At 34.7% G+C, this 25,014-nt stretch overlaps 3 protein-coding genes across 3 annotated transcripts in view; 1 reads left to right on the forward strand and 2 right to left on the reverse strand.

Annotated features, from left to right (window-relative positions):
- Window positions 1–17,348: 17,348 nt before the first annotated feature.
- Window positions 17,349–25,014, reverse strand: part of LOC146922864 (serine/threonine-protein kinase CTR1-like) — a 68,631-nt gene continuing 60,965 nt past the window's right edge. Inside the window, exons 7-15 of the mRNA XM_085715666.1 lie at window positions 20,711–20,983; window positions 20,582–20,622; window positions 20,268–20,336; window positions 19,937–20,206; window positions 19,757–19,857; window positions 19,600–19,666; window positions 18,431–18,562; window positions 18,216–18,310; window positions 17,349–17,690 (exon numbers count right to left, since the gene is read on the reverse strand). Coding sequence (XP_085571792.1) covers window positions 17,594–17,690; window positions 18,216–18,310; window positions 18,431–18,562; window positions 19,600–19,666; window positions 19,757–19,857; window positions 19,937–19,978 — 534 coding nt within the window. The 5' untranslated portion in view covers window positions 19,979–20,206; window positions 20,268–20,336; window positions 20,582–20,622; window positions 20,711–20,983 and the 3' untranslated portion in view covers window positions 17,349–17,593. The remainder of the gene's footprint in view (window positions 17,691–18,215; window positions 18,311–18,430; window positions 18,563–19,599; window positions 19,667–19,756; window positions 19,858–19,936; window positions 20,207–20,267; window positions 20,337–20,581; window positions 20,623–20,710; window positions 20,984–25,014) is intronic.
- LOC146922865 (serine/threonine-protein kinase CTR1-like) lies at window positions 20,244–21,549 on the reverse strand. The gene is made up of 6 exons (XM_085711621.1): window positions 21,496–21,549; window positions 21,219–21,378; window positions 21,094–21,111; window positions 20,711–20,995; window positions 20,537–20,622; window positions 20,244–20,336 (listed from the first exon to the last, which is right to left on the reverse strand). Exons 1-6 carry the CDS (start codon window positions 21,547–21,549, stop codon window positions 20,244–20,246), a joined length of 696 nt encoding a protein of 231 aa, XP_085567747.1.
- LOC146922866 (uncharacterized) lies at window positions 22,574–24,473 on the forward strand. Its single transcript, XM_085711622.1, has 2 exons — window positions 22,574–23,191; window positions 23,838–24,473. Exons 1-2 carry the CDS (start codon window positions 22,574–22,576, stop codon window positions 24,471–24,473), a joined length of 1,254 nt encoding a protein of 417 aa, XP_085567748.1.

Raw genomic sequence — 25,014 nt, forward strand, 5'->3', positions numbered from 1 at the left:
ATAAGATAATCTTTGAAGGTGTGCTTGTTCATTGTTTCTTCTTAATTCTCACTCTTCATTTTTATAGGATAAACACTTAATCATTCTCACTCTTCATTTGAAAGCCATGGAGTTTAAGAGGTAGAATGAACTTTTATTTTTCCATTTCCAATGTTTACCTTTATTTTGGTTTATTTCGGTTGTTATACACTGATATACTTAATTTGCTCTGTTTTTTTTTTCTTCTCTTCCTTTGCTCTGTTTTCATAGGTTGTTGATTTTTGCTCTTGTTACGATGATGCTTGCTCATGGTGTTTCTCATTGCGACGAACTCGGTTGCGGCAGCGAAGTGGATTCACCACCACCACCACTGGTGGTAGAATGTGGCGAAGGATGCACACAGATCATCCCACCACCGCCGGTGGTGGTATGTGGCGGAGGGTGCATTCCAATCACCCAATCACCACCACCACTACCACCATCATGTGGCCATAGTGATGCTGCATTTATAATCAATGTATTAGTTGACTTAGTTGTGGTGCTACAGTGTCTTTACTTTGCTACCAGGATTTATGACTCATGCTGTGGAAAGGGACGCGAGAGGCGCCTTAAGAGGATTAGGAAGAGGAATGAAAAGATTGAAAAGGCACTTAAGCAGGCTCGGGAACAGACTCAAGAGATTGGTAGGATTGAGGGAACGATGTCCAGAATGGAAGAAGGCATAAAGGAGATGAAGAGAGAGAGTGCTTCTTCTTCATGTTCTTCGGAGGAGACATCGTCCATGGAGTCCGAAGATGTTGAGGATGTGGATGCCACTGCTTAGTTGTTTCGGTTCTGTTTATATTATGTTCTTCTATTTCTAATTAGCACTGTATTTAGTTTTGGATGATGAAATTAAGACTATTTTATTGTAATTTTGTTGACTCTTCATATGCATGAGTGTTTTATTTTTAAACACGTGGATAATGAACAGTAAAAAAATTAGTGTGTATGATATATGTTGATGCTTTTGTGTTTTTCTTTTGTGGTGGGTGTACTGTTTGACCTTTTTTTTGTTTGAGGTAATGAGGTTCTTTAGGACCTCTACATAAGCTTTGAAGGATCATGTTTAAATTGCGAGACTTTTAAGGAAAGAGAAGGAAAATGATGATGTTGTAACATTGATTTCTTGTTAGACTTAGGTTGAATTTTTCTACATTGAAGTATAGCCGGTGGGTGCTAATTCGTTCAATTAGCCATTGTTTTTCTACATTGACTCATTGAGTTTGTCTATACTAAACTTCCCATTTTGCTTTCTCTTTTGATCAACCCTTACTGTTTGTCATTGCTTGTTTATTTTGATGTATATTCTATCTATGATTGAGTTTAGAAGCTTCAGGAAGGGTGCCATGCCATTAGTTTCATCTTGTAATGGCTAGTTGTTCGATATGCAAGGCTTTTGGTATTGGTGTAATCAAATGGAATAAAATAAGAAGTAACTAACATGTAATCAAATGCAATACTAAGTTACCAATTTCACGTTTTCAAAATCATTATTATTACATAATTATAGGCCTAAAAGCCAGAAGCAATTCACAAGATACAAGTGCTTGCTTGAATATTTTACAGATATCAAGCTACAATTGCTTTAATTGTAGACTTCATTGCTTTAATTGCCCTTATGAATTGTGTTAGCATGAAACAACTTATTTCCAGTTGCAAACAACAAAAAAGGTTCCATCAATCAACAAGGGTCAGGTTACTTGTTAACTAACATTTCCATACATAGCCAACAAATTTTAGCAACAGAAAATCCAATCATGGGCGACATGCTCCTTATGGTCCACTCCACCCAATCACCGCAGGCATGCTCGTTATGTTCCACCCATTTTTATCGCATCCGCCGGTGACTTTAGCAGCTTCTTTATCCTCTCAATTATGCTGGCAAACGATGGCCGATCAGCAAAAAAAATCAACTAGCATCATAAATGAATCTATGCTACAAAATGCATATGGAAAGAATGAAGTTTACTAGACAAAATAGGAACATAAAGTATTCAAGACAGAATATAAACATAAACCATGATAGTTTTTCCTAAAGCAAAAAAGGTCCTCCTTATAGAATCTGAAGTTGGTAAGATCCAAAAGTAACAACTAAAATCAATGATTTATCAGTCACAACAAATTCTGTGTTTCGTTTTATTGTTGTTAATTCAGTATTCAGTAATCCCAAAATGAAATCCATCTGATCAACCTACTAATAGCAATACAAAGAAGTGAAAAGCCAAAAATTAAATCCAATCAAACATTAATGTATCAAAACTACGCAAAGCTTCATCCAGAATTCCTAATTTATTAGAAAGTCTATCCTACCTTAGAATATATACACTCTGCGAGGATTAAAAAAAGCATTCCATAAAAATTTGGACAAACTGACCATGTGTATTGGAAACTGCCTGAAAATAAAGCAAGTTAATACTGGGGAGACGTTTGGAGGGATAGAAGGTATTCTATTCTAAAAAGTTGAATGCTGTCTTTCACACTTATACCTTTATTATAGCTGAGTATTCATAGAACGTAAAGACGATACCTTAGGAACTATTCCATTCACCGCGTGAGGAAGATTCAATGGTTCAAGTTGCCACTTCCCATAAAGTTTAATTCGTTGTGATACTATCTTGTACCACTTCCTACAGTACCTAATATGTCAATATGTACCGGCAATGTCAGGCAAAGAAATGTAACTTTACAACCTTATGGAAGCTAAAAATTAGCATGCATGCAGAGTCGAGTAGTGCTGCAACCGTATAGAACACCAAATGGAAAATATACATCGTTAAAAATGAAAAAATGTGCGACACATATTGCAATCTGTAATACTTATTTGTGTCAAAATTTGACATGTGTTGCCTTTCTGTTAGTGATCCATAACGTTTTCAATGGGATTTTGTGACAGACTTGCATGCTATTCTAAAATCATGAGAAATTTCCATACACAAATAAAAAGGGAACTCAGCAAACAAGCAAGTGTTTATGCAAAGCTATCAAGAAATTGACTAGTGTTTATGAAGTTAAAAACCATCACTGTTTTCATTCTGAACATATACAATGTAGAAAATATCAAACCTGCGGGTCACATCTTTGGCCCCCTAGCCCAGCAAAAGCAACAACATATCTCAGAGAGCAGCAACCATGGCTTCAATCTTGTCTTCTCCATCAATAATCAAATTCACAGCATCGATATACACCCACTTTCCTGTCAAATTTTCTTCACTACAATATACTTCTGCCCAATACTTTCCTGTCAAGTTCCCAGAAGCAAATTCCATAGTTTTTTATTTTTTGAAAGGGAATCAAATTCCATAGTTGTTTATGTTGAATACAGACTCTCTCTATAACACCCTCTACCTACTGTGGTTAATCAACGGTGGATTTAAAAGGGGGGCCTCAACCATCAGTTGAATTTTCAGGAATGGACAAATAAGAAATGGAGGGTGTGAAACTAAGTTGAAGGGACGGATGTAATCAATTCCATGGAGAAAGAGGGAGAGAAAGATAGGTTTGGGTTTGGCGCTTGTTCGTGAAAAATGGTGTTCGTTTGATGTTACCGAGTGGGGTGGCTATGTTCTTAAAGAAAAATTGAAATTAATTAAAGTGGCGCTCAAGGATTGGCATGCTTCAAATACTCAGAATTTGCTGGCAAAGATTGATTCCTTAAAAAACAGACAGGCGGCCTTAGATAGTAAGGGGGAGGAGACGGAATTGTCTGAGGATGAGCTTGGTGAATTGCACGGTATAGCTACGGATATTCATGCTTTGTCCCGTCTTAACACTAGTATCTGTTGGCAACAGTCGAGATTAAATTGGCTTACTAGTATCTGTTGGCAACAGTCGAGATTAAATTGGCTTCGCGATGGTGACGCTAATTCTAAATTCTTTCATTCTGTTTTGGCCGGTAGAAGACGCCGCAATTCTTTGTCTTCGATCATGGTGAATGGGACGGTGGTGGAAGGTGTTCAGCCTGTCCGTCAAGCTGTGTTTACGCATTTCAGAAATCATTTCATTTCTCCAAGAGTGGTGCGGCCCAGCGTGGGAAATCTTCAGTTTAAAAAACTTTCGGGAGTGGAAATGGGTAACTTGACCAGACCTTTTTCGGTGGATGAAATTAAGTCGGCGGTGTGGGACTGTGATAGCTTTAAGAGTCCGGGTCCTGATGGTATCAATTTTGGATTTATCAAGAATTTTTGGAACGAGATGAAGGATGATATTGTGCGATTTATTACTGAGTTTCATAGGAATGGGAAGTTGTCGAAAGGTATAAATTCTACATTCATTGCTCTTATTCCTAAAGTTGAGAGCCCTCAATCCTTGAACGAGTTTAGACCTATTTCGCTGGTGGGGAGTCTTTATAAAATTTTGGCAGAAGTTCTAGCAAATAGGCTGAGACAGGTTATTGGGAGTGTTGTGTCCGAGGCTCAATCTGCGTTTGTTAAAAATAGGCAAATTCTTGATGGTATCCTGATAGCCAATGAGGTGGTAGATGAGGCTCGTAAATCCAAGAAAGATCTTTTGTTATTCAAAGTAGACTTTGAAAAGGCGTATGACTCTGTTGATTGGGGGTACCTTGAGGAGGTAATGGTTAGCATGTCGTTTCCGACGTTGTGGAGAAAGTGGATTAAAGAATGTGTTTGTACTGCCACAGCTTCAGTTTTAGTGAATGGCAGCCCTACAGATGAGTTTCCTCTTGAACGGGGTTTACGTCAAGGTGACCCTCTATCTCCCTTCTTATTTTTGTTAGCTGCAGAAGGTTTGAATGTGTTGATGAAAGCTTTGGTTGAAGCGAATGTCTTTACGGGTTACAGAGTGGGGGGTGCTAATCCAGTAGTAGTGTCCCACCTTCAATTTGCTGATGACACGCTCTTGATAGGGAATAAAAGTTGGGCTAATGTTCGTGCACTGAGGGCTGGTCTGGTTTTGTTTGAGGCAATGTCTGGGTTGAAAGTCAATTTCCATAAAAGCTCTTTGGTTGGGGTCAATATTAATGCCTCTTGGTTGTCCGAAGCGGCTTCTGTGTTGGGTTGCAAAGTGGGTAAAGTTCCGTTTCTCTATTTGGGCCTTCCGATTGGGGGCGATCCGCGCCGGTTATTATTTTGGGAGCCTGTTGTTAATCGTATTAAATCTAGATTGTCTGGTTGGCATAATCGGTTCCTTTCATTTGGTGGTCGCCTGATTCTACTCAAATCCGTCCTGACTGCGCTTCCTGTCTATGCACTTTCCTTTTTCAAAGCTCCGTCAGGTATAATCACTTCCATTGAATCTTTGTTTAATAAATTTTTTTGGGGGGGTGGTGAGGAAAAAAGAAAACTTTCTTGGATTGGTTGGAATTCTGTGTGTTTGAGGAAGGAGTATGGAGGGTTGGGTGTTAGGAGGTTGAGAGAGTTTAACATTGCGTTGTTAAGGAAATAGTGTTGGCGGTTATTAGTTGATAGGGATGGGTTGTGGCGTAGGGTGTTGGTGGCTAGGTATGGTGTGGCGGATGGTGGTTTGGAGGATGGGGGCCGGAGTTGTTCTTCGTGGTGGAGGGAGATAGTCAGGATTAGAGACGGGATAGGTGAGGGTGGGAATGGTTGGTTTGCGGATTGTGTTAGGAGGAGGGTGGGGGATGGAGCCGATACCGATTTTTGGCGAGATTGTTGGTGTGGTAGTGTTCCGTTGTGTGAGCGCTTTAGACGGCTATATGACTTAGCTGTCAATAAAGTTATCACGGTGAGGAACATGTTTTTGTTGGGGATGGAGGATGGTGGGGGGGCGTGGCAGTGGCGTCGTCGTTTATGGGTGTGGGAGGAGGGCTTGGTAGCGGAGTGTAGGGATTTATTACTAACAGTCTCTTTGCAGGAAACAGAAACTGACAGGTGGTTGTGGTTACCGGATCAGATTGGAGGTTATACTGTTCGTGGTGTTTATGAAACGCTGACATCACAGGAACAACCTCATGTTCATCAAAATATGGAGTTAATCTGGCATAAACAGGTTCCTTTAAAAGTTTCAATCCTTGCTTGGCGGCTGTTGAGGGATCGTTTACCTACAAAATCAAATTTGGCAGATCGCGATATTATATCTGTGGAGGCCCGATTTTGTGTCACGGGGTGTGGGCATGTTGAAGATGTGAATCATATGTTTTTGTCCTGTCCAATTTTCGGTGCATTGTGGCCTTTGGTGCGGGCATGGCTTGGTGTCGAAGGGGTAGATTCTCTTGCTATTTCAGATCATTTTTTGCAATTCATTGAATATGCAGGTGCCTTGAAATCCCGCCGATCCTTATTTCATTTGATTTGGCTTCAGTGTGTGTGGGCTTTATGGAATGAACGGAATGACAGGTTATTTAGGAACCGTCAAAGTTCTATACCACTTTTGTTAGATAAAGTAAAATCATATACTTTGTGGTGGTTGAAAGCATGTAATGTGGTCTTTCAGTTTGGTACACATAGTTGGTGGTCGAGCCCGCTTGTATGTATGGGCATCGATTGAATTTGATGTATTTTTGACAGGATGTTGATTTTTTCGTGATTGTTATGGCACACCTTGTGCTTCAACAATTACGTGGTTCTTGGTAATATAATTCATTTTTGATTCTTCAAAAAAAAATTTAATATTTAGTGGAATATGAATGGATAAATAAGAATAGGCATTTAAAAAAACACTACACATGGTAACATAAACAAAATGCATTGGGTCCAATTATATTCCTTTGGCTAATTTATACCATTTTTATTAGGCTTAAATGTGTTATTAATCCCTGCAGTTACACCATTTTTTGAGTTTAGTCCTTGCGCTTTTTTTGGTTTTAGTCCTTGCACTTTATAAAAATTTTGGCTTTAGTCCTTGCCAGAGTTAGCCGTTAAAAAAAAAGGTTAAAATTAACTGAATGCCACGTGGCCCAATCGTTACATGCCATGTGGCACATCAAAAAGAAATATTTACAATTTTAATTAAATAAAATAAAACAATTGATTTATAATTTGTTTTATTATTATTAGAGCTTACTGTTCATCATCCCCTCCAATCCCACATCAACACCTTCATTTCATTGTTCTGTTCCGAATCACTCACGCTTCCTTAGGATACCCATCAATTTATTCATCAATTATTACCATTATACCAATCAATTTCCACATTTCCCTTTCATTGTATCGGAAAAACTACCCATTCACCCAACCGAACAAAAAGCACTCTACAATGTTCTCAACTCCATCAAGCCAGATTTCCCATGGACTACTCGCTTCCCCGCCGACCTCTGTCGCTTACTACCACCCGACGTCGTTTGCCGTTACTCCTACTTTCGTTTTCTGAAGTTTCTAGTACTAATTTTTGCGAACTTGAATTGAAGCTCAAATTAAAGTCAGCTCTGAAAATTGTATTGGATGGGATGAGATGCGTGTGTTATAATTGCTTTCCTTTACAATCCATAAGATAACAATGTTAATCGTACTAGAGTAATTTGTTTTTGGAAATTGGAATTGAAAGTTAGAGAAGGTTAATAATAGTAGTCCTTTGGAGAAAGATGGGACTCTTATGTGTATAATTTGGTGTTGGGTGGGTTGTGTAATGCCAAGAAAATAAAGGATGCACACGGAAGGTTTTTTTTTTTTTTTTTTTTTTTTTTCTGGGTTGGATTGGGATTGATATGAAGAAAGGAAGAACAGTACGCTTTAATAATTATAACAAAACAAATTATAAATCAATTGTTTTATTTTATTTAATTAATATTATAAATATTTCTTTTTGATGTGCCACATGGCATGTAACGATTGGTCCACGTGGCACTCAGTTAATTTTAACCTTTTTTTAACGGCTAACTAACGGCAAGGACTAAAGCCAAAATTTTTATAAAGTGCAAGGACTAAAACCAAACAAAAAAAAGCGCAGGGACCAAACCCAAAAAATGGTGTAACTGCAGGGACTAATGACACATTTAAGCCTTTTTATTAATTAGCAATCCAACACTCATTTTCAAGTTCCAAAAGCTACAACGTATAAGCATTGTTGTTTTGATAAAAATGAATCAAGTGATATTTATTCATTAAATACTAATAAGAAATCTATCACTCTTTCCACTATCCTGGTTTTAATTTGTGTCGATATATCTCTCCTCAAATTTATTCATTTCTAATTCACACCCTTGATCACACACATATATAATAGCATTCTTGAGTTAGATAACTCATCTTTCATTCATAACCTTGATATCACACACACACACACACACACACATCATTCTTGAGTTTGATATCTCATTTTTTAGCTTCTCCTATTATCATATTTGCCTAATGCTTTATGTATCAACTGTTGAATCCATAACAACGTATTTTTTTTGCCTAAATTTCCATGATCATGATGAATCACTGAGTCAACATGAATAGTAGAAATTATCAACTAAGGAGAAATAAATTGAGAGAGTTGAGTTGATGACAATCAAGCTATGTCATCCGTGCACAAATTGTGACGTTGCCTCAACTATGATGACTGAAAGAGCAACACCATGTATCTCCAATACCATGAATTGGGGTGAGACACTGACCATGAAAAAAAACAGAATTCATATTTATAATCTATTTTTTTAGGGATCACATGTCTATAATCAAATTAATAAAGTTGTTAAGCTTGAGTTAAAAAAAAAAAATTCACCCTCTATCTTTATTTGGTGTGCTTAATTGAGTGAACTCAATTGTGTTGCCATTCTCATAACCCATTGTATCAGCATCTAATCTTAATTGATATTTGTTAACGTATTTTGAATTTAATTTGGACAAATGTGTTTCTGATTGTTTGCTGGAGTGGTGTACGATATTTACAACTTTTATTTACTTATTGCTCTATATGTAGAGTCATATTCAATTTTTATTATGGAGCCATTGTAGTATATTATTGTAATAATTTATCAAATTTATCCAATGATATTCAATATGAGGTTTCTCAAAGCTCTTTGATGTCGTCAAAGAAAAAACATACAAATAAGTCATTGTTGCACTTAGTTTCAGCAAATTGCCCTACTCAGTTTTTTAAAAAATGAAACTATTTTGTATCAATTTAATTAATACTCCACACGTGTCTTTGGTTGAACATGTATATATGATTTTAAAGCATATTAATATTGGAACGTGTCTTTGAAATTTTGAAAGTTTGGATGTTTTTTTAAGCTAGAACCGTGTTGATATGGCACACAAAAAAAGTCCCACTCTTTTTGATACTATCTAATTTTAAGTTAGAATTGTGCAACTCTTAAAAAAACTTTCCACTCTTATTCTATCTAATAATCACTAATATTAATGTAATTAAGCATAAGTTAAAAAAAATATCACCCTTTGATATTCCATAATGTCTATACCTGATTAAATAAACCTAGGAACATAAACATTAATTGGAAGAAAAAAATAGACAAACAAAAATAGGAAATAAGCAAAGTGAAAATTAGGTAATCCAAATCGTTGGCTAAAATAATTTGAACCAAGCAAGGTTCAAAATATTTTAATTTATCACCATAATGATTATCTTTTCAATAAATATAAGAGACCTTGAATAAGAAATAGAAAAGTAAAAGTAGTTAGGTCAGATGTAATTTAGAAGAACATGGTCAAAAGATGAAAAAGACAAAACCACCAAAGATTAATCACATCCTAACTTGAACTTCTTGCAACCTTTCTTACAAAACCATCAAAGATTAATCACATCCTAACTTGAACTTATTGCAACCTTTCTTCTGGGTAATATTGACATGTAACATGAATGACTCTAACTCTAATAGAAAAGAATATGAGATTCCAAGATAAAAAAAAACCAAGCAACATATTATTACACCACGACTATACCATAAAAAAAATTTTCTTATATGATTTGCATTAAGATAAACTATGATATATGTCTTTCAACTTATTAAATATTGTAGGATCCACAAAAAACTGTATTATTTGTCCTTAAAATATTTACACAAATAATCTACGATATAAATCAATATAAATTCTCATGTGTTTTAAAATATTATAAATCAATAAAATATATGTAATTATACTTATCACAATTTTTATTTTCTCAAGCACAAGCTATAATCCAACTCGTGCAACGCACGGGTTATATACCTAGTAATAACATATAGTGAGAATCAGTTCACAGATTAACCACATAGTGGAGCAAATACCACACTAAAGTCCATTAAGGAAAAGTAATTCACACCCTGAAAATTGACCTTAAGTGGGCAATAAATCAAGTCGTAGTGACTTGAAAAGACTGAATATTTTCTTGCACTATCCATGGCCATCAAGACTATTAATATTTTCTATCTTTTAGAAGCTCCGTAATTCTTGGCCGTGACCATATATTTTTACCTGATAATGTAGGAATTCCTTGCTCCCCAAAATGCTTATATGAGGACTTACAGAATATGCAAAGACGATATCATACGCTTTTGCTGTGATGTACGCTGTGATTCTGATGACGGTTTTGATGAGGCTTTTGACATTGCAAAATAAGCCGATTTTGTTGTTATAGTTGTCGGGATTGATACAACACTAGAGACAAAGGATCTTGATTGAGTTAGTCTTCTTTTACATGGTAAACTAATGGACCTTGTATGGCATATTAGTGCTGCTAATAAAAGACCAGTTATTCTAGTTCTTATCGGTGGAGGACCCCTTGATGCCTCCTTCACTGAAACAAACTAACTAATCGCAAGTATTCTTTGGGTGCGGTACCCTGGTGAAGCTGATGGAAAAGCACTAGCCGAAATTATCTTTGGAGAGTTCAATACAGGTATGTATTTTGTTAGTAAATGAATATATGCTGCTCAAAAAGGATATTGTTATACATAGTGAAAACTTGAAGTTGATTTTGATGCAGCTGGAAGGTTTCCGATGACTTGGTACCCTGAGTAATTTAGAAATGTTCCCATGAACGACATGATAATGCGAGTTGATCCTTCCCGTGGTTATCCAGGAAGGACCTTCCGATTTTATATTTGAACTTGGCACCTTGAGTAATTTAGAAATGTTCCCATAAACAACATGAGAATGCGAGTTGATCCTTCCCGTGGTTATTCAGGAAAGACCTTCCGATTTTATATTTGAAGTAGAATATATGATTTCTCCAAGTAAACCTAATTTGTCTAGAATCCCCGGAGGTAGTTTTAGAAAAAAGTTTGTTTATTAAACAAGGTCAAGAAATGTATGAGTATGAAGTTGATCATGTTTATGTTGATGAGTTACAAAATTGCAACTCATTAAGTTTCCGCAAAACTGAATGCACCAGCGGAAAGTTGAGTACGACAAAAATAGAAACAATAGGCAAAATTGAAACACATTAGTAGAAACAAAATTTAGAGATAAGTGTGTACCAATGTACCAATTTCGAGAGATTTTTCAATGTCTCCTACCTTTTACTCTTCATACCAATTCCTTAACATCTTTCTTATTCCTTTATTTCATAATAAAAAAATATCAAATCAAATGACAAGATATTGAACTTATTTAAACACACGCCCATTAAAAAAAACAAATATCCTTGCGTAAAAAAGGTAAATAAATATTGCATTTTGATTTTTGATTTTTTGATTTTACTTTTTTAATATTTATTATTGTTATTATTAACGTTCTTTTTATTGCACTAATATTTGTTTTTTTTTTAGTAAATGCACTAACATTTATAAATAATCAACGTTTGATATTGAAATATCTATATTAAAAGCACATTGCTGATCAAGGTTTAATTTTTGAATGTATCGTATAAGTTCCCATATTTTATTTTAAATGCCACGTGAGTCCTATTCATAGGAAATAAATCTTTTAATTTATAATTATATGAGTGGTCACACATTTAAAAAACCAATACCAATAAGTAGAGGCACCAACAATAAGTAAATCAACTCACTAATACGAGTTATAGGGAAGGCTAATGAACGGCATCCACTAATCATAATATTCATAACAATTTGATAAGAAAGCGAGGAAAACTAATGAAATAATTAAAATAAAGACCAAGTGAAAACTTTAAAAGTTATAATACGAAATTGAATAAAATATATATATATATAAAGTAGACTAGACTTTTTTTTTTTTTTTTGAAGGATGTAGACTAGACTTATAATTCAAGACGGAGGAAGATAGCACAACAAATTGAAATCACTGAAATCGCAGCAAATATACCAATTAGAACCCATGCCATTATTTCTAAGAAACAGTTGATAACATGAGATCGAGGCTTCGATACAGGTGGACTTTGAGGGACCACATCTTCACAGTTGATAATAGGAGGTGGAGGCTTTGATAAAGATGGAATTTGAGGGACCACATCTCCACCGCTGACAAGAGGAGATGGAGGTGGAGGAGGTAAGATGTGATGAAGTGGTGGATCATCAAAGTTCACATCAGGAGACAAAGGAGTCGATGGCATGTTTCTTCCAGCAACAACTATGAAGAAACTGAACGCAAAGAGGCAATTGATGATCTTCACCTTCATATCAGCGAATATAATTTTTCTAGAATGAAAAATAAAAAATTAGTATCAAAAGAAGGTTAACAACAGCGGTGAATAGATTCAAAAAAAAAAAGTAGCAATGAATATAGGCAGCTTAACATCATAAAATAAAGAAAAAGGGGTTTGGGGTGGTTTATTAGGGGCTGGAGATATAAAGTGGCCTATTAACAGGAGATATAAAGCACCAAAAAACCCTAATATCAGAAAAAAATAGCACAACTGACACAACAACACACAGCCAGAAGAAGAGCAAATATACAACATCAACTAGGAAAAAAAAACAACACCAATAGCAAAGACAATAGACATATAATAGAAACCCCTCCATACAAACAAGATTTAGAGAAAAGTGTGTACCTACTTCAAGAGATTTTTTTGTATCTCCTACCTTTTACTCATCTACAAATTCCATAACCTCTTATTCTTATTTATTTATAGGGAACATTTAGGTTATACAAATAAAAAAATTATCAAATCAATTTACAAGATATTGAAAATATTTAAACATGCAGATTTATAAAAACAAAACAAAAAACAAATATCCTTGTGTAAAACAAATATCCTTGTGTAAAAAACGTAAATGAATATCACATATTGATTTTCTAATTTTTTTATTTTCCTTTTTTACTATATTATTATTATTGTTTTTTTATTTTCCTTTTTTACTATATTATTATTATTGTTGTTGTTGTTTATTTATTAATATTGCTTGTTAATGAGCTTTAAATTACTATGATACCCTTCCATTAAATGTAGGAGGATTAACACAAATTAGGAACAATATTGGATACTATTAAAAAATATTTTTATTTTAACCTTATATAAAAAAAATATCAAATCAGTTTACTAGATATCAAAAATATTTAAACATGCACATTTTAAAAAAAATATATCCTTGTGTAAAAAATATGATTGAATAATCCATTTTGATTTTCTATTTTTTTATTTTCCTTTCTATACACTTCTCTTTCCTCCTGTTTATGAGTTATAAGAACTACATTGGTTTTTTCTTATATTCACTGTTTTTTTTGGTTCCACGGTAGTAACTACTCAACTCAGAGTTTGAAATGGTTCAGCATGGTTTTACCCTATTATTTTAAGTTTGGTTTTTATATCGAGAATCAATTCTAAGTTAGAGCAACTATTTTTAGCTTTCACGTTGAAGTTGGATCAATTCTAACTGTTTGCAATTTTTTCATATATATGTTAAAACTCTTTTTGGTAATTACACACTCTAAAGCAATTTTGATCTAAAATATGCAAACAACATGATTTTATGTAAATGCATCCCAACACAAACCACTTTACAATCAACTTAAGTTTAACCGAAATCAATTTTAATTTATGAGTTTGATTGATGACAATTTCTCTTCACATGTTGAAGAAGTATGAAACCTCCCAACAACAAATGGTTTATTGAAAGGCATTAGTGAAGTCAACTCTTTTTCACCATATTGTGCTAACAATTTTGCACAATTGGAGTGTAACCGTACAGTTAAAAGAAAGTTGTAGTTGGCATGAAAAGGTTAAAAAATCAGCACAACATTGTCCATAAACTCCAATGACATACATGGAAAATGATATTAATCCATTGAGAACTTACTTAGAATCAAATTATCATAAAGAGGTGACAAATCATGAAAATATGATATTGCTTAGAACTTATTTAAATTCAAATTATCTTAAACGAATGTTCTTTGAGGGTAGTAAATGAAATGAAATGTAATATACGATGATTTGAGTGATTGGACTTGTACTTGTGTGAGGGAATATTATATTTTCTTTTATTATCAAGAGAAAGTTATAATAGATTTTTTTACCCAAGATAATTTTATTTAACAAACTATGATTTGGAGCTTTATCAATGGAAACTCAATCAAGATGTCACAAGTTTTAATTCAAATCATGGGTTTAAAAAATATCATTGACAATTTCAAGTTAAACTTGTTCATCTTACGCAACTATAGTTTGTTTGGAATGTCCATGGTGTTTGTTCATCTCGCACTTGTGTTTGTCTATTTGAATACTTGTGTTTGTCTATTTGAATACCAACGTATTTTTATGTGTCAATATCTGGAGATTTTTATGTGTCTCCTACTTTTTGCTCCTCATACCAATTCCTTAATTAAACTCTTATTTTTATGTTTTTTATAGTAAAAGTTTAGGTTATAATAATAAAAATAGATCAAATCACCCCTAAAAAAATAGATCAAATAAATTTACCAAGTATTGAAAAGATTATTTTTGAGATGAAATATTGAAAAGATTTAAATAAGCACAATGAAAGAAGCAATGTGTCTTTTTGTTAACCTTCCGATTAGGAGGAAAGGGGTCTTGTTAAAGCCTCCTTTTTTATATTTCAATTTAGTACTATGACTTTTAAAGTTTTCATTTTAATTATTTACTTAAGTTGTCATCACTTTCTTATCAAATTCTGTTTTATAAGCATTAATTATAATGTAAACAAGTTTGCTATAATTTGCCACTAAAACATACAATGGTCTTAAAATGTTACTGAAACAAACAATTTAACGAGAAAAGCCACTCAAATCTTATTTGAGGCATTTTTTTCATGAGTATGAGTTGAAGTGTTTAAATAATTAAGACAGATACATTCTGGAATGACCAATATACCCTTTAACTGAAATAATTTTTTATTTAATCTAAAACTCTTTCATTGCATGTCTCGCTTAATCATTCAAACCCCAAAAACTTAGTTCGCGTATTCATCATTCAAATCTCAGAAACTTAGTTCACATATTCATCAATCATCATCTTCAAACACTCGCACCATTTTTGAAAGTCATCGCTATTTTCACGTATTCTTCTCTCAAACCCTGACAAAGGCAGAAAGATAGACTTGTACACGATTTTTGAACGCCTTCATCTCCTCGTCTCTTTCCACTCTCATACTCTTGAATAACATTTCACGTAAGATAGAAAAATTGATCAATCTGTAAAATTGATTGAAACGTATGATAGAAAAATGTAAAATTAAGAGAAAGATAATAGTTTTTGAAGCTATGTAAATTCAATCTACGTAGTTAATATAAACTGAGTTTATATAAGCTACGTAAAGTAAGTTTACGTCTTTGTGTATAAATCTATTTACGCGCACTCTACATAATATATATGTAAAACTTAGTTTACACTAACCTCTCATAGTTAATGTAAATTGAGTTTACATAATCTACGTAAATTAAGTTTGCGTCTGTGTATATGTAAATACGTTCACGCACACTCTACATATTACATAAGTAAACTTAATTTTCACTAACCTCTCATAGTGAGTAATTGTACATACGTAAACTGAATTTAGACTAACCTCTCATAGTTAATGTAAACTAAGTTTGCATAAGCTACGCAAACTAAGTTTACCTCTGTGAGTGTATAAATTTGCGCTCTATATAAGTTGTACATACGTAAACTTAATTTACACTAACCTCTCATAGTGAGTAATTGTACATACATAAACTTAATTTACACTAACCTCTCATAGTGAGTAATTGTACATACGTAAAATCAAATTATGTTTACCTTAATAATTGTTTTGTAATCTTAAATAAATAGAAACTATTCAATAATGAAATTCATGAGATTCACTGACCTTTATGAATAGAGCACCGATCAAAGAAAAAGATGTTGATTCAATCTTTGATCTTGGTTGCACAACTATGGTGGTTTGTGGGTCAAATGGGGTGAAGGTTTAGAATGATCAAGAAAAAGAGGTTTTTAGAATTTGAATTATGCTCTTCTCCCAGTAAGATTTGCTCACTTCAACCAAACTTCTGAAAATACCTCTGACGTGAGTTAAGTCACGCATGTGTTAAGCTTAGCGTGATTTAAGTCACGCTAAAAATTCACACTGAACCCCCAGCGTAAGTTAACTCACGCAGCGTGACTTAAGTCACACGCAGATGTATTTTCGAAATTTTGGTCGGGAGCGAGCAATTTTTGATGGGAGAAGAGTAGAATTCTTAGAATTTTACATAGATAGACAATTTCAGTATTATTGTAAAAAATTAAGTAAATTTGAGTGTAACTAGAATTATATGAGGTGAGACTAAAAAGATTCAAAAATTAATAACATCCAATATTATTTCATATTACGATACATTCAACCTTTATTTCATATTACGATACTCTGTCCACGTGAGTTTAGCTCAGTTGCTAAGGACAATGCATAATATATGCAAGGTCCGGGGTTTTTTTATTTCATATTACGATACTCTGTCTACGTGAGTTTAGCTCAGGGTTCAAACCCCAACCACCAAAAAAAATATTATGATACGATTTTGTCCGGGGATTTTGTCTCCATCTCATTGCGTCTAGGGGTCCGACTCTTGCCACTACTACAAACTGTTGCATTTGACACATTTTCATTTATAATAACATGGACATTATTTATATTTTTTGAATAATAACATGGACATTATTTGTCTATAATAGTTGAACCAGAATGTTATGACATAAGTGAAATCAGATAGGCTAAGAGTAAAACATGTTTGCCATACTATACAATAGAAAATATATGAAGTATTCACCTTGAGTTTAAAAATCTGAATTCGATTCCATTCAAACCAAATGATGTTTGTGCTAAAACATTTCTTATACAAGTTTTGTGTAAGCTATTTTAAGCCTAAGAATAAAATAACAAGTAACTAACATGTAATCAAATGGAATACTATGAGATAATGGTTGCCAAAATAAGTAATTCACGTTTTCAAAATCATTATTACATAATTATAGGCCTAAAAGCCAGAAGCAAGTCACAAGACATAAGTGCTTGAATATTTTACAGATCTCAAGCTACAAGATAAATGAGCTTGAGGTCCAAAAACCACTTACAAAAATCCCATATTCGCACCTTTTTTTCAGTTACTAGACTTCATTGCTTTAATTGCCCTTATGAAATGTGTTAGCATGAAACAACTGATATCCAGTTGCAAACAACCAAAAGGTTTCATCAATACTAGTTTATGACCAACAAGGGTCAGGTTACTTGTTAATTAACATTTCCATACATAGCCAACAAATTTTAGCGACAGAAACTCCGATCATGAGCGACATGCTCCTTATGGTTCATTCCACCCAATCACGGGAGGCGTACTCGTTATGTTCCACCCATTTTTATCGCATCCGCTGGTGACTTTAGCAGCTTCTTTATGGTCTCAACTATGCTAGCAAAAGATGGGCGATCAGCAGGGTTACTGCAAAAAAATTATCAAGCATCAGAAATGAATCTATGCTACAAAATGTGTATAGAAAGAATGAAGTTTACTAGACAATGGAAACATAAAGCATTCAATACAAAATATAAATGTAAACCATGATAATTTTTCCTAAAGCAAAAAAAGGTCCTCCTTAGAGAATCTGAAGTTGGTAAGATCCAAGAGAAACAACTAAATAGTGAGTTATCAGTCACATTAAATTCTGTTTTTGGTTTTATTGTTGCTAATTCAATATTCAGTAATCCCAAAATGGAATCCATCTGATCAACCAACTAATAGCAATACAAAGAAGCGCAAAACCAAAATTAAGCCCAACCAAACATTACATTTATCTAAACTACGCAAAGCTTCATCCAGAATTCATAATTTATTAGAAAGGCTATCCTACATTAGAATATATACACTTCACAAGGATTAAAAAAGGCTTTCCATAAAAATTTGGACAAATTGACGATGTGTGAGCATATTGAAAACTGCCTGAAAATAAAGCAAGTAAACACTTACTCAGCCCAACAAGATTCCATAAGGGATGCTAATACTGGGGAAACGTTTGGAGGGATAGAAGGTCTGCTATTCTGAAATGCGACGGCTCCAACCACCTGAGCATACACATGAAGATTATTTTACAAAATTCACTTGTAAACATTGCAAATTTCATTTTGTCATGCACTGTTTGGAACATTCAAGGTCAGACTCAAATAATTACTAAACAAATTTACCTGGGCATGGCTAAGTCCATTCCATGGTTGTTGTAAGGTCACTAGTTCCCACATGATGACACCAAAACTGTAAACATCAGACTTCTCGTTTGTAGGTTCTCCACGAAGAAACTCTGGAGCCATCCACTCAGGCTGAAAATAAAATTAAGAGAGTTACACACTTATTGAAGGTGAGTAGCCGTGAAGTGAAAGTTTAACCTGCAAAATATTAATAGAATAGTGACTTTTACTAAAAGGATTTTCCTGTATATATTACATCATAGAGAACCTCTCAAGTCAGATATTATAAAATACTTTGTTCCATTTAGTCGTTATTTAGATTTTCTCCTTTTTACTTGTAATTTCGATAGTTTAAGATTTTACTTTGTTAACTCTTCCCTTATCCCTCATTAATTATCTTGCACATTTTCCATGTAGTGGTGATCAATAGATTAGTGGTGATCAATAGATAATCGAAAATATTAGAGATGAATTTATTATGCTACGCCTACTCTCCAAAAGATGATCTCCACATTTTTCAATTCAAGTTAGTATTTCCATGATTTTTTAAAACATGATCTCCACATTGTCAGTATCAAAGAGCTTATATGGGAAATAGAGGGTGAAAAACGTTGTGTTTTAAAAGAGAGATCAAATTGAGTAGAATACTATTTTGACGACTTCACTAAGGAGAGAGATTAAAACGGTAGAAGTTGAGTAAGATGAGCACATAATAGAATGTTTTTATCAAACAAGCTCTTTCTTGGTAATTGGAAAATATCGAAAAAGACAAGCATTAAGGATAAGAGGGAGTATAAAATTGGCTTCCATGAAGCACACAAGAAAGAGTGCATGCTTACCACCCAAGGCAGCATCAAATAATTGACTGTCAAAAACCGAATCTCTATGGTAATAAAACAACTACAGAAATCAGGATTATATCATTTTATTGAGAACAACTTCAAAGGACATGGTTAATGAGAAGTAACAGGAATTTTGTCTACTTCACAATGGTTTTCTTATGTATGGTAACTCCACAAGTAAAATTCTCTTCAAAATTCAAACTTGAAATTGCTACCAGAATAATTTTATTTGGAAGCAGTGGATCACTTGCGACTTAATTAAAAGAAAACTTCAACACTAGATTGTATATTGTCGATTATGTACATGCTAGAGTTCAAGAGACTCACTGTTCCAGCAACAGATTTTGATGACAAGAAAGTATTTGCCTTAAATCTGGACAACCCAAAATCACAACCTGAGCATAAATTTGAAAAAAATAATCACCACCTTTCACAAATATTTTAAAAACATTGAGAAACTCAAATTCTCTGTCAGTTTCAATATACCTTTACATTCCAATTTTTGTCTACCAACAGGTTTGGAGATTTGAGATCCCAGTGCACGATCGGAGGCTTCAGACAGTGGAGATAATTGATCCCTTTAGCCTACAATGAGAAAAAACCATATATCACCTACAATTTAAGTTATTCATGTAACAAAAGAATAATAATGTTATGTACAAACAACGTCTAGAGCCATTCGTAATCTTCCCCTTGGATCGTGCATTTCACTGGATGCTGGCCGGTGAATCAGGCGGAATAAACTACCTCTGCGATACACACCAAGAAAATAAAAGACATACACTATCTTATACAAAAGAAATTTGTTGTATTTAGAAAAGGATCAAGTACACAGCACTATCCCAAAGCAACTAATCACCCTAATGAGTCAATTAATACTTACATTCAATGGCATGCCAGAAATACAACCCTTAATTGAAGCATAACTCAGATCCTATACAATAAATAGATATACCTCGCGTAACATTTGTTTAATCAATACTAGGAAAACAAACCTCTCGTAAAAACTCCTTCAACTGATCGTCATGAAAATTCTGAACTGATAAAACTTTGACAGCAACATCCTGCAATTTTAAAACATCTGATAAATACACCAAAATGATAAAAACAAAGAGAAGAGTAATAAAATATCCAGTCGTCATGGCAGCTAAACCTTATTCATGCAATTAACTACAAGTCTACAATCAAACAGACTTAAGTGACTAGAGACTGTGACCCCAATACAAAGCATAATTAACTCATGAACTTATATATGCAAAAATACAGTAAATTTCGGCATGAAGAAGAAAGTGCTTAATATAACGCTTACTGATCCATGCCATTCAGCACGGTATACTGTCCCAAATGATCCTGCATAAATAAAAGAGCAGTAACATTTAGAGCCATCACTTCATTTATGCTCCTTCAAAACTGCAAGCATGAGAAACAGAAAATTTACCAGCACCAATGCGTTCTTTGATCCGCAGCTCATCCCATGATATCTCAAGCCAGTCCATTGCTAGTGATGGTTCAAGATTCACATATTTTGGAATATCCCCAGCACCCTGGTTATAAAGTCGATTTTCTACTTGATCCTGCTTTGACTGGATACCATTTACCACTGAACTTCCCTTTGCAATGATCTCATTGTAAGAAATTTCTTGGACTACAACTGAATCTTTACCAACAAACGGAATGTCATGTAATAATGCTTCAGAGGCTGGGCGAAGAGCTTCAGAAACACCTTCACAAGTAGAAGGAAAAATTTAGTAGCGTAAATTTTGCACATTGATATTGATGCCTTTCAAGCCAAAAGGAATTACAGGTGGTTCTATTCTATACCTCCAGGAGTTTTATCAACTGAAGCATAAATCAAGTCATTGTTATTTTTGAGCAAATCGGTTTCTTTATTTGGTTGATCTATCTATCTGTACGCGACCTGTAAAAGATTGAGTAGCAACTAAGACCAACTTCAAAATCTGACTGGTCTCTCAATTCAAATTTATTATGACAGAACAGTTGCCTGTCATCTTTGATCTTCACAAGAATAGAGGATTTATGATCTGAAGCACAGTACCTGCAACCTCGAGCAATGCGGCATGGCAAACCTATATAATCCGCCAATCTCTGCATCAACAAAACAAAACCAACAGTGAATAACAATCAATATCTCAGGGCATCATGTTAATCCACACCCTCCTCTTAGGGGGAGCTATTTGGATTGACTTGTTTGATTTTATCTACTTGTATAGCACTTGTGAGACTGTTTGAAAAGCTTATGGTATCAGCTAACCACATGTTCGTAAACAGTTTATGGCTTATGTAAACGGCTAATAACTTATCAACTTACTTTATTTTATCTCTTGTTATAGAAATAATTTATACATAAATGACTTATATGATAGGTATTTATGCTATAAGCGATCAATTAAAACGTTTATCCAAATAGACATAAATAAACCATCCAACAATCACCAAGTAACAAAATGATTTACCTTGAACAGAATTGCACGATGCCGACAGAGTCCCGTAGACAAACTACCAACTGGAAGCACAACACACTGATGAAAATGAGGGAATGAATCTAAAACTTTAGGCTAAACTAGAAGAAATCCATTATCATTTTATTCAAGTGCTATTGGGTGCTATAACTACCTTTTAAGTCAAACAAAATTGTTAATTTTTTTAAAGTAATAAAATTGTTTTTTGTTTTTAAGGAAACAAACCAAATTGTGTATTACTCTTTGTAATACACAATGTAGTATTACTCTTTGTCACTTTTTATATAAACCTTTTCCTTAAAAAAAACAAACATAAACCTTTAACAAAAATTATGAGTATTAAAAAAAAAAAGTAAAAATAATATATTTGTCTAAATTATTATGTATGTCTATTATTAAACCATTCTTTGTGTATAAATGTATTATTTAACATTAATGATTTCCGTCCTATATTGTTGGTGGGTTGCATGTATAAGGTGCTAGCTAAGGTTATTATGTATGTCTATTATTAAACCATTCTTTGTGTATAAATGTATTATTTAACATTAATGATTTCCGTCCTATATCGTTGGTGGGTTGCATGTATAAGGTGCTAGCTAAGGTTCTTGCGAATCGTTTGTGAACTGTTATTGGTAGTGTTGTCTCTGATGCTCAATCTGCTTTTGTCAAAGGCAAGCAGATTTTGGATGGCATTATGGTGGCTAATGAGGCGGTGGATGAGGCTCGCTGTCTCAAGAAGGAAATGTTGCTTTTCAAGGTAGATTTTGAGAAAGCATACAACTCGGTGGATTTAAAATACTTGGACGCGGTAATGCAAAAAAATGAATTTTCTGACGTTGTGGAGGAAGTGGATGTCAGGATGTGTAGGAACGGCTACTGCGTCAGTGTTGGTTAATGGGAGCCTTACGGAAGAATTTTGTATAGAACGTGGGCTTCGACAGGGTGATCCTCTTTCACCGTTTCTGTTTTTATTGGCTGCTGAAGGTTTCAATGTCCTTATGTCGTCTTTAAAGGAGGAGGGGTTGTTTCATGGTTATCAAGTGGGGCGTGACAATGACTTGTGTCTGTCACATCTTCAGTTTGCTGATGATACGTTAATAATTGGTAACAAGAGTTTGTTGAATGTCCGTTCTATGAGGGTTGTTTTGTTGATTTTCGAGCAACTATCAGGTTTAAAAGTTAATTTTCACAAGAGTTTGCTTACAGGAGTTAATGTGTCTGATTCTTGGTTGTCGGAGGCGGCGTTGGTTTTAAATTGTCGTGTTGGGGCCTTTCCTTTTGTGTACTTGGGGTTGCCTATAGGACGGGATCCGCGGAAACTAGACTTTTGGAAACCGATTTTGAACAATATTCATTCTAGATTGTTGAACTGGAAAAGCAAATTTCTCTCAGTTGGTGGCGGTCTGATTCTTCTAAAATCAGTCCTGTCGTCCCTACTGGTTTATTTTCTTTCCTTCTTCAAGGCTCCCACAAATATCATTTCTTCCATTGAATCTATTTTTTAAATTTTTTTTTGGGGCGGGGGTGAGGATGTTAGGAAAATTGCTTGAGTTGATTGGCATTCTGTCTGTTTACCGAAGGAGGAGGGAGGGTTAGGTGTTAGGAGGTTGCTGGAGTTTAATGTGGCGTTATTAGGGAAATGGTGTTGGCGGATGCTAGTGGAAAAGAAGGGTTTATGGTATCAAGTTTTAAAGGCTCGATACGGGGAAGTTGGGGGGCGGTTGGTAGAGGGAGGGAGAGATAGTTCTATTTGGTGGAGGATGTTGTCTGACATTCATGGAGGTATAGGTGTGGGGGCGGAGGGTTGGTTTGAAGACAATGTTCGGAGGAGGGTGGGAGAAGGGAGTAGTACATACTTTTGGCTAGACAATTGGGTGGGGGGGGGGGGGGGATGGGTCACCTCTTCGGGTGCAATTTCCTCGCCTTTTTGATCTGGCACAAGACAAGGGGGCGACGGTTAGGGAGTTGGAGGAGAGGGGGTGGACGGTTGGTGGAGGTGCATAGGTGTGGAGGAGGCGCCTTCTGGCTTGGGAAGAGGAGTCCGTTGCGGAGTGTGTGGCTTTGCTTTCTGACATTGTTTTGCAGGAAAATACTCTTGACAGGTGGCGATGGGTTCTCGATCCCATCAACGGTTATACGGTTCGAGGGACCCATCAATATCTCACATCATCTGATTCACCTATGGAGTGGGGCTGTTCTGACATGGTTTGGCTGAAGCAAGTCCCGTTGAATGTCTCTATTTTTGTTTGGCGACTTCTTCGAAACAGATTGCCAACAAAAGACAACTTGCTTCGAAGAAGAGTCCTTCAACAAAACGCCATTGCTTGTGTTGGAGGGTGCGGATGCCCAGAGACGGTGGTTCATTTCTTTTTTCGTTGCGACATTTTTGGGAGCTTGTGGCACCTTATTTATCAGTGGGTTGGTATCTCTTTCATATCTCCTGAATTGGTTGTTGATCATCTTTATCACTTTGGTACTTTGGCCGGGTTACCACGATTTACACACTCTTATTTCAAAGTGATTTGGCATGCTACTGTTTGGGTCATTTGGAAGGAGAGAAACAATAGGATTTTTAAGAATGCAGCTCAGGATCTACATAAATTATTAGATACTGTCAAGTTTATGTCATTTTTATGGTTAAAAGCTAAGCTGCTTACATCCGCTTTCAGTTATAACGACTGGCGGCGGCACCCTTTATTATGTATGGGTGTTAGGGAGTAGTTTGCTTTTAGTTTGTTCTCGTTGTGCTTTATGGCAACAAACTCATAACTTTGTATCACTTTTGGGTGGTTCTTTTCGGCACACCTTGTGCGAATTGAGCCACTTTTGTTGAGTTAAATATCATTTTGGTTTCTTCAAAAAAAAAAAATTATATTCAAACACAAATTGAAAGCATTAATAAGAATGTATTTAAAAAATAAATAAATGCATATTAAAATTCGTAGATTATCCTATAATTAAAGACAAACCATTTTTACACCAAAAAAAAAAAAGGCAAACAATTTTTTACAAAAGATGCTAACATTAAAAACGGGTGGAGATTGTTATATGCATGCCACTGTGTTTTTTTTTTTATTGTCACGATCATGTGATGAAGAAAGGGCATGAAATTTGTCAAGGGAGTGAGAATCCACTGCTATTAAACTGAAGAATGTTGATCAAGCAGGGGTATGAAATTACATTATTAAACACATTAGCATTCATGTCTGTCTGATATTTTATTGTGTTAATGTGTATAAATTACGGATATTAGTTTTTACCA

This window comes from Medicago sativa, chromosome 5 (genome assembly GCF_051527215.1).
Source record: "Medicago sativa cultivar Bolivia chromosome 5, Bolivia_mono, whole genome shotgun sequence".
In the NCBI taxonomy this organism is placed as follows: Eukaryota; Viridiplantae; Streptophyta; class Magnoliopsida; order Fabales; family Fabaceae; genus Medicago; species Medicago sativa.

What these genes read in the sequence shown, in the direction of transcription:
- LOC146922866 (XM_085711622.1), top strand. Translation starts at nt 22,574, where the DNA reads ATGAATTTTCTGACGTTGTGGAGGAAGTGGATGTCAGGATGTGTAGGA. An exon ending in CAGTCCTGTCGTCCCTACTG is followed by an intron (nt 23,192 to 23,837) that starts GTTTATTTTCTT and finishes ATTGTTTTGCAG; the next exon opens with GAAAATACTCTTGACAGGTG.
- LOC146922865 (XM_085711621.1), bottom strand. Translation starts at nt 21,549, where the DNA reads ATGTGGTTAGCTGATACCATAAGCTTTTCAAACAGTCTCACAAGTGCT. An exon ending in CAAAGAACGCATTGGTGCTG is followed by an intron (nt 20,623 to 20,710) that starts GTAAATTTTCTG and finishes TTATTTATGCAG; the next exon opens with GATCATTTGGGACAGTATAC. An exon ending in TCTTCATGCCGAAATTTACT is followed by an intron (nt 20,337 to 20,536) that starts GTATTTTTGCAT and finishes TTAAAATTGCAG; the next exon opens with GATGTTGCTGTCAAAGTTTT.